This window comes from Nycticebus coucang, chromosome 6 (genome assembly GCF_027406575.1).
Source record: "Nycticebus coucang isolate mNycCou1 chromosome 6, mNycCou1.pri, whole genome shotgun sequence".
Taxonomy (NCBI): Eukaryota; Metazoa; Chordata; class Mammalia; order Primates; family Lorisidae; genus Nycticebus; species Nycticebus coucang.
In genome coordinates this window covers 129,167,811-129,182,415 of record NC_069785.1, presented here as the reverse complement: position 1 = coordinate 129,182,415, position 14,605 = coordinate 129,167,811, and the positions used below count along the sequence as shown (strand labels likewise).

The following is a 14,605-nucleotide window of genomic DNA, read 5'->3' as shown; positions in this document are numbered from 1 at the left end:
AACAATTATAGTTTCATTATGATGAAGGCTTGCAAATTAGGACCAGCCAAAGAAAGAGACACATATGACAGACAGAATGCAGAGCTACAGCTAAGAGTGTCCCAAGCTTTGTGCCCTCAGGACTGTGTTATCATCCTGGCACCACTGTGTTGTAATGAGCAGAGCATTGCCAACCCAAGAACCTCATCCTAGTTGGTGCCTAGAGTATATATGGAAGCTTCATTTAGTAGGCAAAATTAGATTTATTACTCCTACACAGTTTTTGTAGAGGAAACTGTGCCCTGATCTTTAGCATTAGATTGGCTTCCTGCTTTGGAGACCTGGAGAATCACAAGAATGGCATATGAGTTGTGTGCCTGCAGGATTTTAGAAAACTGGCCTCCGAGAGAGAATGTATATGTGAGTTGTGGCAATACCAGGCCTAAAGGTTACGGTAAAGATCCTCTAGGTTCCAAAGGTCTCTTGATTCCAGAGATCTTGCTTAAGGTCTGAGATTTTGCAAAACAAATTGGAGGACATTCTATCTGTCACTTTCATATTCCACCTTTTTTAAAGCTGATGTCTGCTAAGTAACTTTTAAGTACTTTTTCCTGCTTTGTGATAATAAATGGGACCCCAGAGTTCCTCAGTCCCCCAACACAGACTTGTGTCAAGCCTCTTGATTTTTCACTCCAAGACCCCCTCATCTGGTGACTCAAACCACTTCGTGTTTTGAACTCAATTTCTAGCCACCCTCTGTCCCTGAAGATCAGGCTGATTTCACATCTATTCCTCAGGAAATTTCAAGGGGTTAGAGGAAACCTCCCAGGAGCAGGGATAAGTGTCAGTCACACCTCTCTTTGGGTAATGGTAATACTTCCCTACACAAATACCCATGGTATTTCTTTGTTTTGAATTATAAAGCTAATTTAAAGAGTATTTTGGAGCCAGGTATGGTGGCTTATGACTATAATTCTAGCACTCTGTGACACCAGGGCACTCTATGCAGGGTGACAGAGTGAGACTGTCTCAAAAAAAAAAAAGTATTTTTGTTACAAAGTAGCAACATAAATAAAGCTGATATTGGCCCTTTACAACTTATGTGGCTGATCTCATGTACTTTTGATATATTTTAATCCATTTATTTTATATCTTTTTTCCTCAAAATGTTAGGGGCATATATACCTCCCCAGAAGGTTCCCTGCATTCTCCTTATGCCAATGGGATGTTGTACAAAAACTTGGAAGGAACGGAGTGGATCTTTGATGTTCTTCTCCCCACCTTCCTTTTCTGAAATTTCCTATAACCCAGCAGCCTCCCAGGTGCCCCGTGCTGTTTGATCAGCAGGTAGAGTGGAGGACCCTACTTTTCACTCTTAACCCTCCTTGGGGGGGAGCACCATTCAGTATTTTCCAGATTATCATTGTTGCTCTGCTTTTAACTAGCTATCTGCATAAAAAAGTAACAGTAACGTCTTAATGCTAAAATACTAATGTCTGATAAAGATTTAGTGTGTTCTTCTTCCCAGGTACATTTGATTTTGAAAAGAAATTTCTGTAAAGTTCATAGGGATGATTCTCTAATTGCGGATTTCAGACAAGGGGGGAAGATATATTTCACAGAAGTCCTGCTGAGGAGTAAGCCATGTGGCTATTTGGGGAAAAGATGTTCTAGGCAGAGGGTTGTAGCAAATGCAAAGGCTTGAGGCTGATGTGTGCTTTTTATATTCAAAAACAGCAGGGAGACCAGGGTGCCTGGAGCAAGGGAGACAGCAATAGAAGACATGATCAGAAAAATAACTGGATTATGCTGTTTTGATGAGAATAAATTGAAGAAGGGGCCAAGGGTGGAAGCAGAAAGACCACTGAAGTGGCTCTTGAAATAACCTAGGCAAGAGATAATGGTGACTTGCAGCAGCAGTGGAAGCTGTGAAAGGCTAATTTTTAATAAATTTTTCAGAGTAAACCCAACAGAATTTGCTTATGTATTTGACATCAAGTGAGAAAGAGTCAATAATTCCATGGTTCTTACCATGAATAGCTGAAATGATGGGAAAGACTGGAGAGAACAGGTTTGGAGGGGCAGATTGGGAGCTGTTTTAAGCATATACTTTCAGAGGCTATTAGGGAATGTGGAACTGTCCAGTAGCCAGTGTATTACGTGAGTATGCAATTTGTTGTGTGTGTGTTTTTTAATGAGTCTCTGTCACCCTGGGTAGAGTACAGTGGTATCATACCTCACAGCAACCTCAAACTTGTGGGCTGAAGTGATCCTCTTGCCTTAGCTTCCTGAGTAGCTGGGATTACAGGCACCTACCAAAATGCTCAGGTAATTGTCTTTTTCTATTTTTAGTAGAGACAGGGTCTCACTCTTATTCAGGCTGATCTCTAACTCCTAAGCTCAAGCAATCCATCCACCTTGCCTCCCAAAGTGCTAGGATTACAGGTGTGAACCACTTTGCTGGCCCAATAAGGTACTGAATTATAAACAGGACCTAAGACGAGGTAAGGCAATTTGGAAGTTTGGCTTGAAGAGATAAATTTAGAAGCCATCAGCATAATGATTATTGAGAACCAAGAGACTTGATGAAATCATCAAAGAAGTAAGTGTAGATAAAAAGGACAAGAAGTGTCAGGACTGGTTCTGGAGCAGAGGACACTGAGAAGGAAAGATACGTGTGGGGGGGAACCAGGAACCAAGATTAAAATGTCCGAAAAGCAAGTGAAGAAAACACGTCAGGGAGGAAGGTGAGATCAGCTCTGTCAAATACCGTTGGCAGGTTAAGATGAAAAGGAGATTTGACTATTGAATTTAGCAAAGTGGAAGGCATTGCTGATCTTGCAGGAAAAGTTTATTGGGTTCACGAAGGATCAAACCCTTCATGATTTGTCAATTCAAGAAAGAATTTGGGGTTGGGGAAGAGACAGGAATTGAACATGAAGTATTGAAAACACTTTTAAGAAAGAAAGAACAAGGGCGGCACCTGTGGCTCAGTCGGTAAGGCGCCGGCCCCATATACCGAGGGTGGTGGGTTCAAACCCAGCCCCAGCCAAACTGCAACCAAAAAATAGCCGGGCGTTGTGGCGGGCGCCTGTAGTCCCAGCTACTCGGGAGGCTGAGGCAAGAGAATCGCTTAAGCCCAGGAGTTGGAGGTTGCTGTGAGCTGTGTGAGGCCACGGCACTCTACCGAGGGCCATAAAGTGAGACTCTGTCTCTACAAAAAAAAAAAAAAAAAGAAAGAAAGAACAACAACAACAAAAAGAAAGAAACCACTTTTAATAAGTTTTACTTAAAAGGGAAGTGGATTTGTCTCTAGTTTGGAAGTGTTAAAACAAAAAGGGAAAGAAAAAGAGGATCACTTTTGGAATGGCAATGTGAGGAGCTCTGAAGACCCCTCCCAAAAACAAGCATAACTATTGAAATTATTTCAAAAAGCAAAAACTTTTAAAAATCTTTGGAAATTACCTAAGGGCATGCAATAAATTAAGAAACATTTATTTCAAAAAAAAATCTAGCTGGGTGTAGTCGCTCACATCTGTAATCCTAGCACTCTGAGAGGCTGAGGTGGGTGGATTACCTGAGCTCAGGAGCTTGAGACCTGCTTGAGCAAGTGAGACCCCATCTACTAAGAATAGAAAAACTAGCCGGGCATTGTAGCGGTGCCTGTACTCCCAGCTACTTGGGAGGCTGAGGCAAGAGGATCTCTTGAGCCCAAGAGTTTGAGGTTGCTGTGAGGTATGACACCACGCCACTCTACCCAAAAGAAAAGAAAAGTTCCTGTCTTGTTCAATGTTCGCATATTTTATGTGCTGCCTGGGACAACTCTTCTTCCAGTGTGGTGCAGAGAAGCCAAAAGCAGTGAGTTTTCATTGTGTAAGTTGCACTTCATGCTTACCTTATTTATGCCTCATCCCTTCCTGTAAGATAGGCTTTCTGTCCCCATTGAGCAATAAAATTGACAGTCTGCTCCCAGTGTGACAGTGGCCCATAGGAGGACACAGTCATGGGAGAGGGGGGAAATTATTGCATTATTTCCTCCAACACTTGTTTTTCAAAGAACTGTTTTTGTAGTCCTGGCCCAGTGGCTTACACCTGTAATCCTAGCACTCTGAGAGGACAAGTCAGGTGGATTGCTTGAGCTCAAGAGTTGAAGACCAGCCTAAGCAAGAGCGAGATGCTGTCTATACTAAAAATAGATAAAACTAGCCTGGTGCTGTGGGGAGCACTGCAGTCTTGGCTACTCTGGAGGCAGAGGCAAGAGGATCGCTGGAACCCAGGAGTTTGAGGTTATTGTGAACTATGACACCAGGATGCTCTAGCTTGGGGCAACAGAGTGAGCCTCTGTCTTAAAAGAAAAAACAACTGTTTTCTTATTTTCATAAAAATCACAAAATCATCATTTCTTCCTTTGTAAGAAAAAGGTAACACCAAAAAAGAAAACAAACATTTGATATAACTAGTATTCAAGCCAGTTGCATATTTATTTCAACCCTTTTTAGCATTAACATGTATGTATGTAAGCCTGTTTAAATATATTAGTAGGCTTTATTTCTTAGAGCAGCTTTGGATTTACAAGTAAAAAAACTGAGCAGAAAGTACAGAGAATCCTTCCCCACCCCACCCCACCCCCCAGTTTCCCCTATTATTATTAACATCTTGTTTTAGTTATTATCTTTTTTATAATTGATGAACCAATAATGATACATTCCTGTTAACTAAAATCTGTAATTTGGGGCGGCATCTGTGGCTAAGTGAGTAGGGCACCGGCCCCATATACTGAGGGTTGCAGTTTTGAACCTGGCCCTGGCCAAACTGCAACAAAAAAATAGCTGGGCCTTGTGGCAGGTGCCTGTACTCCCAGCTACTCAGGAGTCTGAAGCAAGAGAATCACCTAAGCCCAAGAACTGGAGGTTGCTGTGAGCTGTGATGCCATAATACTTTACCGAGGGCAACAAAGTAAGACTTTGCCTCTAACAGAAAAAAGAAAAACTAAAATCTGTAATTTATATCAAGCTTCACTCTTTGGGTTGTGCAGTTCTGTGGAGTTTGTCAGATGTCCACCATCGCACACAGAAGTATCATATGAAAAGAGTTTTACTGCCCTGAAAATCCCCTGTGCACCAGCCATTCATTCTTCTCACCCACCCCATGGCAACCACTGATCTTTTTACTGTGTTTATAGTTTTGCCCACTGATTTTCAACCAGTGTGCTGCAGCACACTGAGAGGATCTTACATGACCACAAAATTTTTTAAAGATCATTAAATTATTTTCTAAAGCACAGTAAGCATATTCTTATTTTTACTCTTTTTATTAATCAACATAATTGAAGTGTCCCTCAGAAATTGAACTATAGGTTCAAGTGCTGTGAGATAAAAAAAGGGTTAAAAATACTGGTTTTGCTTTTTTCCAGAATGTTATGTAGTATGCAACATACAGAATATAGCCATTTCAGATTGGCTACTGTTGCTGACAAATAGACGTGTAAGACTCTTCTATGACTTGTGTATCTGTTCACCTATTTTTTTTTTTTTTGAGACAGAGCCTCAAGCTGTTGCCCTAAGTAGAGTGCTGTGGCATCACAGCTCACAGCAACCTCCAACTCCTGGGCTCAAGCGAGTCACCTGCCTCCGCCTCCCAAGTAGCTGGGACTACAGGCGCCCACCAAAACGCCCGGCTATTTTTTGGTTGCAGCCATCATTGTTTGGCAGGCCGGGCTGGATTCGAACCCGCCAGCTCAGGTGTATGTGGCTGGCACCTTAGCCGCTTGAGCCACAGGCACCAAGCCCACCTATTTTTTTTTTTTTTTTTGAGACAGAGTCTCACTTTCTTACCCTTTGTAGAGTACTATGGCATCATAGCTCACAGCAACCTCAAACTCCTGAGCTTAATTGGTCGTCTTCCCTCAGCCTCCTGAGTAGCTGGGACTACAGGTGCTTGTCACGATACCTGGCTGCTTTTTCTATTTTTAGTAGAGACAGGGTCTCGCTCTTCCTTAGGCTGGTTTTGAACTCCTGAGCTCAAGTGATCCACCTGCCTCAGCCTCCCAAAGTGCTAGGATTACAGGCGTGAGCCCCTGTGCCTGGCCCAAAAGTTTTTAATTTTCATGAAGTCAACTTTTTCTACTTTTTCTTTTGTATATTTGCTTTTGTTGTCACATTCAAGAAGCCGTCATTACCTATTTCAGAGCCACAAAGATTTACTCCTATGTGTTCTCCTAAGAGTCTTATAGTGTTAACTCTTATATTTAGGCCTTTGGTTCACTTTGAGCTAATTTTTGTGTATAGTATTAGGTAGGGGGTCCAGCTTCATTCTTTTGTATGTGGATAACCTGTCTCCTAGTACCATTTGTTGAAAAGATATTCTTTTTACATTGAAATGTCTTAGTAGTCTTATCAAAAAACAGTTGATTATAAATGTAAAAGTTTATTTGTGAACTCTCCCTTCTATTCCATTGACCCTATTTGTTACATGTAGTACCAGTAAAATCTGTTTTGATTACTGTAACTTTGTAGTAAATTTTGATGTTAGGAATAGTGAATCTTCCAAGTTTGTTCTTTTTCAAGATTGTCTCAGCTATTCTGGATTCCAAGCATTCTCTCAGGAATTTTAGGATCATCTTGTCAATTTCTGCAAGAAGTTAATGAAATTTTAATGTAGATTTTATTAAATATGTTGATCAATTTAGGGACTACTTCTATCTGAACAATATTAGGTCTTATAATCCATAAACATGGAGGGTTTCTTCCCATTTATTTTTTGTCTTCTTTAAATTTTTTTTTAAATAATTTATTTTTATTTATTTATCTTTTTTTCAGTTTTGGCTGGGGCTGGGCTTGAACTCGCTACCCAAAGTGTATGGGGCTGGTGCCCTACTCCTTGAGCCACAAAAATTTTTTTGTCTCTTTAATTTAAAACTTAGTATTTCAGCAAGCTTATAGGACACAAGATTGATATACTAAAATCAATTGTATACTGATTTTTTCTTAATTTTGTTTCCAGATTGTTTATCACAAGTATACGACTGATTTTAGTATATCAATCTTGTGTCCTATAAGCTTGCTGAAATACTAAGTTTTAAATTAAAGAGATAAAAAATTTTTGAATTTTTTTTTTCTAAACATCATTTGACCTACATAATGTCCCAACAGGTATACGAGGTTATGTCTTAAGGCTTTCCTAGGAAATATGGGTAGAAATTAGCTGTAGTTTCCTGCATGCCATGCTAGTTAATTAATATTTTCTCTGAACTCACACCCATGAAGAGAGTTGTTTAAATTGAAAATGGTTATATATAGAGTTGAGATATGAAGGAATCTGGCTGTATATTCTGGATTCAATCTCAAGCACACTCATGACAGAGTGATTTCAAGTTACCACTTAAAGGAACTTTGCATTCTGAACATTTTGATTTGTTTGTTCATCCATGCTTTTGACTTGAATCTTTTTCTGTTTTTTTGTTTGTTTGGTTGGTTGGTTAATTCCTTCTGAAATTCTTTGTTTCGTTCTTTTTTCTTCTATTTTTTTATATTTGTTCTTTGGTTCTGTCTCCAATTGAGCTCAAATTTGTAGAAGAAAAGAATCAATAGATAAAAATATCAAGATGGTTCACAGGTATCCTTTGGTAATTTTGTCACTTACGTGACTGGACTTTTAACAGGTTTATGATAAATATCAATCAGGATTAAGCACTGAATGCCAAGCTCCACTGTTATTTCAATCTGGAGTAGATCGAGAAGAGGAAAAGAAAGAGGTACGTAATAATATTGCTTTTAGATATCAATATTTCTCCTATGATAGTATGTGTGAAATTGGAAATATTTATAATTATTAAGGAGCTAGTACCACAAATTCTATAGATTAAGGAAAAAAAGTTGCTTGAGTCATTATAATATGTTGAATTTCTCTTTCACACTCTTGGGACTTAGGATGTACTGATGTGAAATCAGAGATCTGATCCTAGTGAATATTCTCTAGCTGGTGTGTATTTGCTACTATAACTTACTTAAAGGAAGGTTAAGTTATAGCTTTCTTTTTTCCCTTTTCAATCTAAAGTTAGCCATGCACCAAAATCAAATATGGAAGTTTTTCTCAAAATACAAATACCTGGATCCAAACCAGATCTTTTCAGAGACCAGAACCTTTTCAGGTTCCTGAACTGGTATCTGAAAAGGTAGATTTAGGGCATTTGTGTTTTAAAAAATACCACTGGTGATTCTGTTACTTTTGTCAATAGTTAGAACTGCTATTTAGGCTTTCAGTAATTTTTACAAAAAAGCCCTGGTATATACATAGATTTTGAGTACTTTTGAGTACCTTGTGGACTTAAAAGAGAATAGTTAAGTCCAGAGGTCTGAACAGATCACACACAGTGTAATAGCACTTGCTTTTATCAGACTTGTTTCTGTTTATGACTGTGATGCTCTAATGTACCTCAGTCCTTCAATTCTCTGTACCATGTTAGGCTAAGCTTAAAGTATGCTTTTATGGTACAGTTTTAATTTTGAATAGTTAAAATGACTGTTCTGTTATAAAATACCTCTCATATTCTTTCTGTTGCCCTGCTTTTGTGGTACTTACTACTTGGGAATACAGAGTAAATGTAACATATATCATCTCAAATACAATCATTTCCTCAAGTACTATTGACAGGGAACTGTACTAAGGACAACTAAATTAGTACTTCTCTTGTTTGTTAACATATAATAGCTATGTGTTTGAAAATATTAAATTCTTGTTGTATATGATATCCTGAGTCACTATAGACAGAAGGAAATTTAAAACTTAACACGTGTGGTCAGGCATGGTACCTGTAATCCTAGCATTCTGGGAGGCCAAGGCAGGTGGATTGCTGGAGCTCAAGAGTTCAAGACTAGCCTGAACAACAGTGAAACCCCATCTCTACTAAAATAAATAAATAATAGAAAAACTAGCTGTTGTGGTGGGCACAGGCCAGTAGTCCCAGCTACTCAGAAGGCTGAAGCAAGAAGATTGCCTAAGCCCAGGAGTTTGAGCTTTCTCTGAGCTATGATGCCACGGCCCTTTAGTCAGGAGCAACAGAATGAGACTCTGTCTCAAAAAAAAAAAAAAACACCACAAAAAATTTAACCCGTGTAATTTCTGTATCATATGGTTTTCTTTCTGCTCCTCTGAGAAAAGAATTTGAATAATTTTAACTTCTTTCCTTTAGCGTCAAAAGCAATACCTAAGACATAGACGGCTTTTCATGGACATTGAGAGAGAAAAAGTTAAAGAACAACAAAGGCAGAAAGAACAAAGGAAGAAAATTGAAAAGTAAGTTCTTTGTTCCTCATTGTGAGCCTTACATTATTTATGATGTTTTTGGAAGCTAAATTTTAGAAAAAGGTGATGATTTTGCCATGTCATCCATACTGGAAACAACAATTTTTATCTGGATAGAGTATTGGAAGATGGTGAACAGCTATGTCTATTTTGTTTGATTAGTTTTTTAATAGATTTTATTTTTTAGAGCAATTTTAGGTTCACAGCAAAACTGAGCACAGAGTTCCCATGTACCCTGTGTCCTGCACATGCATAGCCTTGGCCACTGTCACTGTCCTGTACCACTGTCCTTACATGTGATGAACCTACACTTGACACATTATTATTATCCAAAATCCATACTTTACATTAAGGGTTCACTTTTGGTGTTGTGCATTTTGTGGGTTTTGAGTATATATAATGTAATGTGTCCAACATTATAGCATCATACGGAGTCATCACTGCCCTAAAAATCCTCTGTGCTCTGCCTATTCCTCCCTCCTCACCCCCCAACCCCTGGCAACCATTGAACTCTACTGTCTCCTGCTTTTGCCTTTTACAGAATGTCACATAGTTGGAATCATACAGAATTTATGGAACCTTTTCAGATTGGCTTCCTATACTTAGCAATAAGCATTTAAGGCTCTTCAAGCTTTTTTATTGCTTTGTAGCTCATTTCTTTTTAGCACTGAATAATATCCCATTGTTTTGATGTATCATAGTTTAGTTCATTCACCTGCTGAAGAACATCTTAGTTGCTCCAAGGATTTGGCAGTTATGAATAACGTTACTACAAATATCTGTGCACAAGTTTTTGTGTGAACCTAAGTTTTCAGCTCATTTGGGTAAATACCAAGGAGTGCAGTTGCTGGTTTATATGGTAAGAGTATGTTTAGCTTTATAAGACACTGCCAAATTGTCTTCCCATGTGGCTATGCCATTTTGCATTACACCATCAGTGAATGTGAGTTCTTGTTGCTCCACATCCTTGTCAGCATTTGGTGTTGTCAGTATTTTGAATTTTGGCCATCTTAATAGGTATGTAGGAGTATCTCATTTTTAAAATTTTAAATTTCCTATGACATATGATATAGAGCACTTTTACCTATGCTTATTTGCTTTGGTGATGTGTCTGTTCAGGTCTTTTGCCCATTTTAAATTTTTTATTTTGAGATAGAGTCTAATTTTTTCACCCTTGGTAGAGTATCATGGCATCAGAGCTCATCGCAATCTCAAACTCCTGGGCTCAAGTGATTCTTCTGCCTCAACCTTCCAAGTAGCTGGGACTACAGGCACCCGCCATAACACCCGGCTATTTTTAGAGATGGGGCCTTGCTCTTGCTCAGGCTGGTCTCAGATTCCTGAGCTCAGGCCATCCACCTGCCTCAGCCTCCTAGAATACTAGGATTACAGGTGTGAGCCACCACACCTGGCCTTTGCCCATTTTTTAATCCGGTTATTTTCTTATTGTTAAACTTTAAGAATTCTTCATATATTTTGAATAATATTTCTTTATCAGATACGCCTTTTGAAAACTTTTTTCCCGGTCTATGGTATTTCTTTTCATCTCTTTTTTTTTGCAGTTTTTGTCCGGGGCTGGGTTTGAACCCACCACCTCCGGTATATGGGGCCGGCAACCTACTCCTTTGAGCCACAGGTGCCACCCCTTCTTTTCGTCTCTTAAAGCATCTTTTAAAGAGTGGAAGTTTTTAATTTTCTTTTTGCATTTTTTTTTTTTTTTTTGTCCAGGGCTGGGTTTGAACCCACCACCTCTGGCTAATGACTTTTTTTTTTTTTCTTTTTGCAGTTTTTTTTTTTGGCCAGGGCTGGGTTTGGAAATTTTTAATTTTCATGAAGTCAAACTTATCAGTTCTTTCTTTGATAGATTGTGCCTTTGGTGTTATATATAAAAAATCATTGCCATATCCCAAGTCACCTAAATTTCCTCCTACGAGTTTTCTAGTTTGGTATTTGATATTTAGCTGTATTTTGAGTTAGTTTTTGTGACAAGCATGAGAACTGTGTGTATTTTTTTTTTTTTTTGGCATGTGGATACCCAGTTGTTCCAGCACCAATTATTGAAAAGGCTTCTCTTTTCTTCATTGTGTCGCTTTTGCTCTTTTGTCAAAGATCAGTTAGCTGTATTTGTGTGGGTCTATTTTTTAACTGTATTCTGTTCCATTGGTCTGTTTGTTCTTTTGCCAGTACCACACTGTCTTGATTACTTTAGCTTTACATATTTATTTTTATTGATATATAACAATTATACATATTTGGGGGTACATTTGATATTTTGGTACAGGCATATAAAGTGTAATAATCTAGTTAGGCTATGGTAACCATTACCTCAAACATTTATCATTCCTTTATATTAGGAAACTTCCAGATCTTCTTTTCCAGATATTTTCAAATATATGCAAATTATTATTGACAGTCACCTTCTGTGCTATCAATAAGTAGAACGTATTTTTTCTATCTAACTCTACATTAGTACCAACCACTTTTCAACTTCTCCCATCTGAACTTTTCAACCATCATTCTACCTTCTCCCTCCATGGGACCCACTTTTTTTTAGCTCTCACATGTAAGTAGCCAGATGTGCCATTTGTCTTTCTGTGCCTTTCTGGTTTATTTCATTTAATATAATGACTTCCAGTTCCATCCATGTTGCTGCAAATGACAGGATTTCATTCTTTTATATGGCTGGATGGTATTCTGTTGTATATATATTCTACATTTTCTTTATTCCTTTGTTGATGTAGTATCTTTTCAATTGTGACTTGCCAAGGGCTGCAGTAAACATGGGGATTCTGGTATCCTTTTGATTTGTTGATTTCTTTTCCTTTGAATAAATACCCAGTAGTGGAATTGCTGGATCATATGAAAGTTCTATTTTTGGTTTTTTGAAAAACCTTTATACTATTTTCCCTAATTGCTATGATAATTTATGTTTCTGCCAACAGTGTTTGACAGTTCCCTTTTCTCTGCATCCTCACCAGCATTTTGTTATATTTTGTCTTTTGGTAATATTCTAGCTTGTGTGAGATGACATCTCATTATGTTTTTGATTTGTATTTTACTGCTGACTAGAGATGTTGAGCATTTTTTCATATGCCAAACAAGTGTGAGTACCTGCGAAGATGAGAAATGTTTATTCAGATCCTTAGCCCACTTTTTAATGGAGTGATTTAGTTTTTTTGTTTCAGGCCACCAGCAGGTGCGTTTAGGCACCAGTCGTGCTGAGTGAAACAATTTGATTCACAGGCCTCCTGAGAACTAGTGTGAGTGTCTGCAGTGGTGGTGGTAGGGGAGGCAGGCCTGTCCTTAAGTCCCTGGATGGTTTACCTGGGTGCTGGAAGCAGCAATTGGAATGTATAGCTTTAGAGTAAGTCTTAAACTTGGGTGCTTCCAATCTTTCAACTTTGTTCTTCTCCTTCAATATTGTGTTGGCTATTGTGGGTCTTTGGCCTCTCTATGTAAACTTTAGAATAAGTTTGTTGATATTGACAAAATCACTTAATGAAATTCTTATTGGCATTACATTGATTATATAGATCAAGTAGGGAAGAACTGACAACTCAACAATATTGATTCTTTCTTTCCATGATCATGGAATATCTATCTCTCCGTTTGTTTACTTCTCCCTTGATTTCTTTCATCAGCATTTTATCATTTGGCTCACATGGATCATGTGCATATTTCGTTAGATTTATATTTAACTATTTCATTTTGGGGAATGCTAATGTAAATGATGCTGTCTCTTTAATTTCAAATTCCACCTGTTCATTGCTAGCCTATAAGAAAGAGATTGATTTTTGTACATTAAACTTACGTCTTTCAACCTTGTTGTAATCACTTACTAGTTCTAGGAGTTCTTCTGGTGATTCTATGATCTATGAACAAAGAGTTTTATTTCTTTCTTCCTAATCTGTATACCTTTTCTTTCCTTTCTTATTTCGTTAGTTATAGGATTTTCAGTACAGTGTTATAAAGGAGTGGTGAGAAGGTACATTCCTACCTTGTTGGCAAGAAAACTTATAGTTCTTACCATTAAGTATGTTGTTAGCTGTTAAGTTTTTTGCAGATATTCTTTTTTTCTTTAATATTTTTTATTGTTTGGGATTGATCCAGAGTGCAAAGCATTAGGTACACTGATTGCATTTGTTAGGGAAAGCCCCTCTTATAATTGTGGTTTAAAAAAAAATTTTTTTTTGAAACAGAATCTCACTTTGTTGCCCTTGGTAGAGTGCTGTGGCATCATAGCTCATAGCAACCTCACCTTTTTTCTTTTAGAGACTAGCTCTTACTCCAGCTCAGGCTGCTCTTGAACTCAGGCGATCCACTCACCTGAGCCTCCCAGAGGGCTAGGATTACAGGCGTGACCCACTGTGCCTGGCTTTGCTGATATTCGTTATCAAATTGAGGAAGTTCTTTTCTATCAGTTATATTTTTTAAATAGACAAGTTTTTACTAAATTCTCCTCGGAGCTCAGCCTCAATTATCTTGACATATTTTGTACCACCTCCTGACTGCTTAATAATATATAACGCAAAAATTTATAGTGAAATCGTATGGATCTAATTTGATGATTTATTTCATCAAATGTCATTGACTTAGTATGTATAAGGCACTAAACACAGTGCTAATAACATATAAAAATACTTTGAGATTTGTGAAGTGCTATAATATATAAGGCAATAACACTTTTATTTTGTAATATGGTATGTAGTACTATAATGAAAATTGCTACGGTGTTACTCTAAAGAGCTGTAAATGTGTTCAAATAGCCTAACGGTAGTCTTTGGACCTAAAAGTTTCCTAATTATTTTCCAATGCTATTTCAACTCAAAGAAAGAAAATAAACCTTTTGATTAGTAATCCTTTCCTTCTCCAGCATTACTAATAAGTTTTCCTTCATCTTAATGAGCAATTGTTTCTATAATGGCAGTATTCTTTATTTAGAAGAATTCTTTAAAAAAAGAAACAACATGTACCATTGGTAGCAGCCAAGGCAAAGAAAATGTTTATTGAATTCCTTTAGGTGTTTTCACATATATTTTCATATATTCTTTATAGTTTTTTCATGGGATCACTCATTTGAGCCTACCATTTGTGGGGCCGAGTTCAAGTATAAATGCAGGTTTATATACCTTACTTCTAAATATTTATTTATTTATTTTTTTTTTATTTTTTTTTTTTTTTGTAGAGACAGAGTCTCACTTTATGGCCCTCAGTAGAGTGCCGTGGCCTCACACAGCTCACAGCAACCTCCAACTCCTGGGCTTCAGCGATTCTCTTGCCTCAGCCTCCCAAGTAGCTGGGACTACAGGCGCCCGCCACAACG

At 37.9% G+C, this 14,605-nt stretch overlaps 1 protein-coding gene across 3 annotated transcripts in view; it reads left to right on the top strand.

The window, feature by feature from the left end:
• The window catches only part of CCDC15 (coiled-coil domain containing 15), an 86,501-nt gene that overhangs the window by 41,444 nt on the left and 30,452 nt on the right, over window positions 1-14,605 (top strand). For all 3 annotated transcript variants that reach the window (XM_053595149.1, XM_053595150.1, XM_053595148.1), the window contains 2 exons: window positions 7,640-7,732; window positions 9,170-9,273. In XM_053595149.1, coding sequence (XP_053451124.1) covers window positions 7,640-7,732; window positions 9,170-9,273 — 197 coding nt within the window. The remainder of the gene's footprint in view (window positions 1-7,639; window positions 7,733-9,169; window positions 9,274-14,605) is intronic.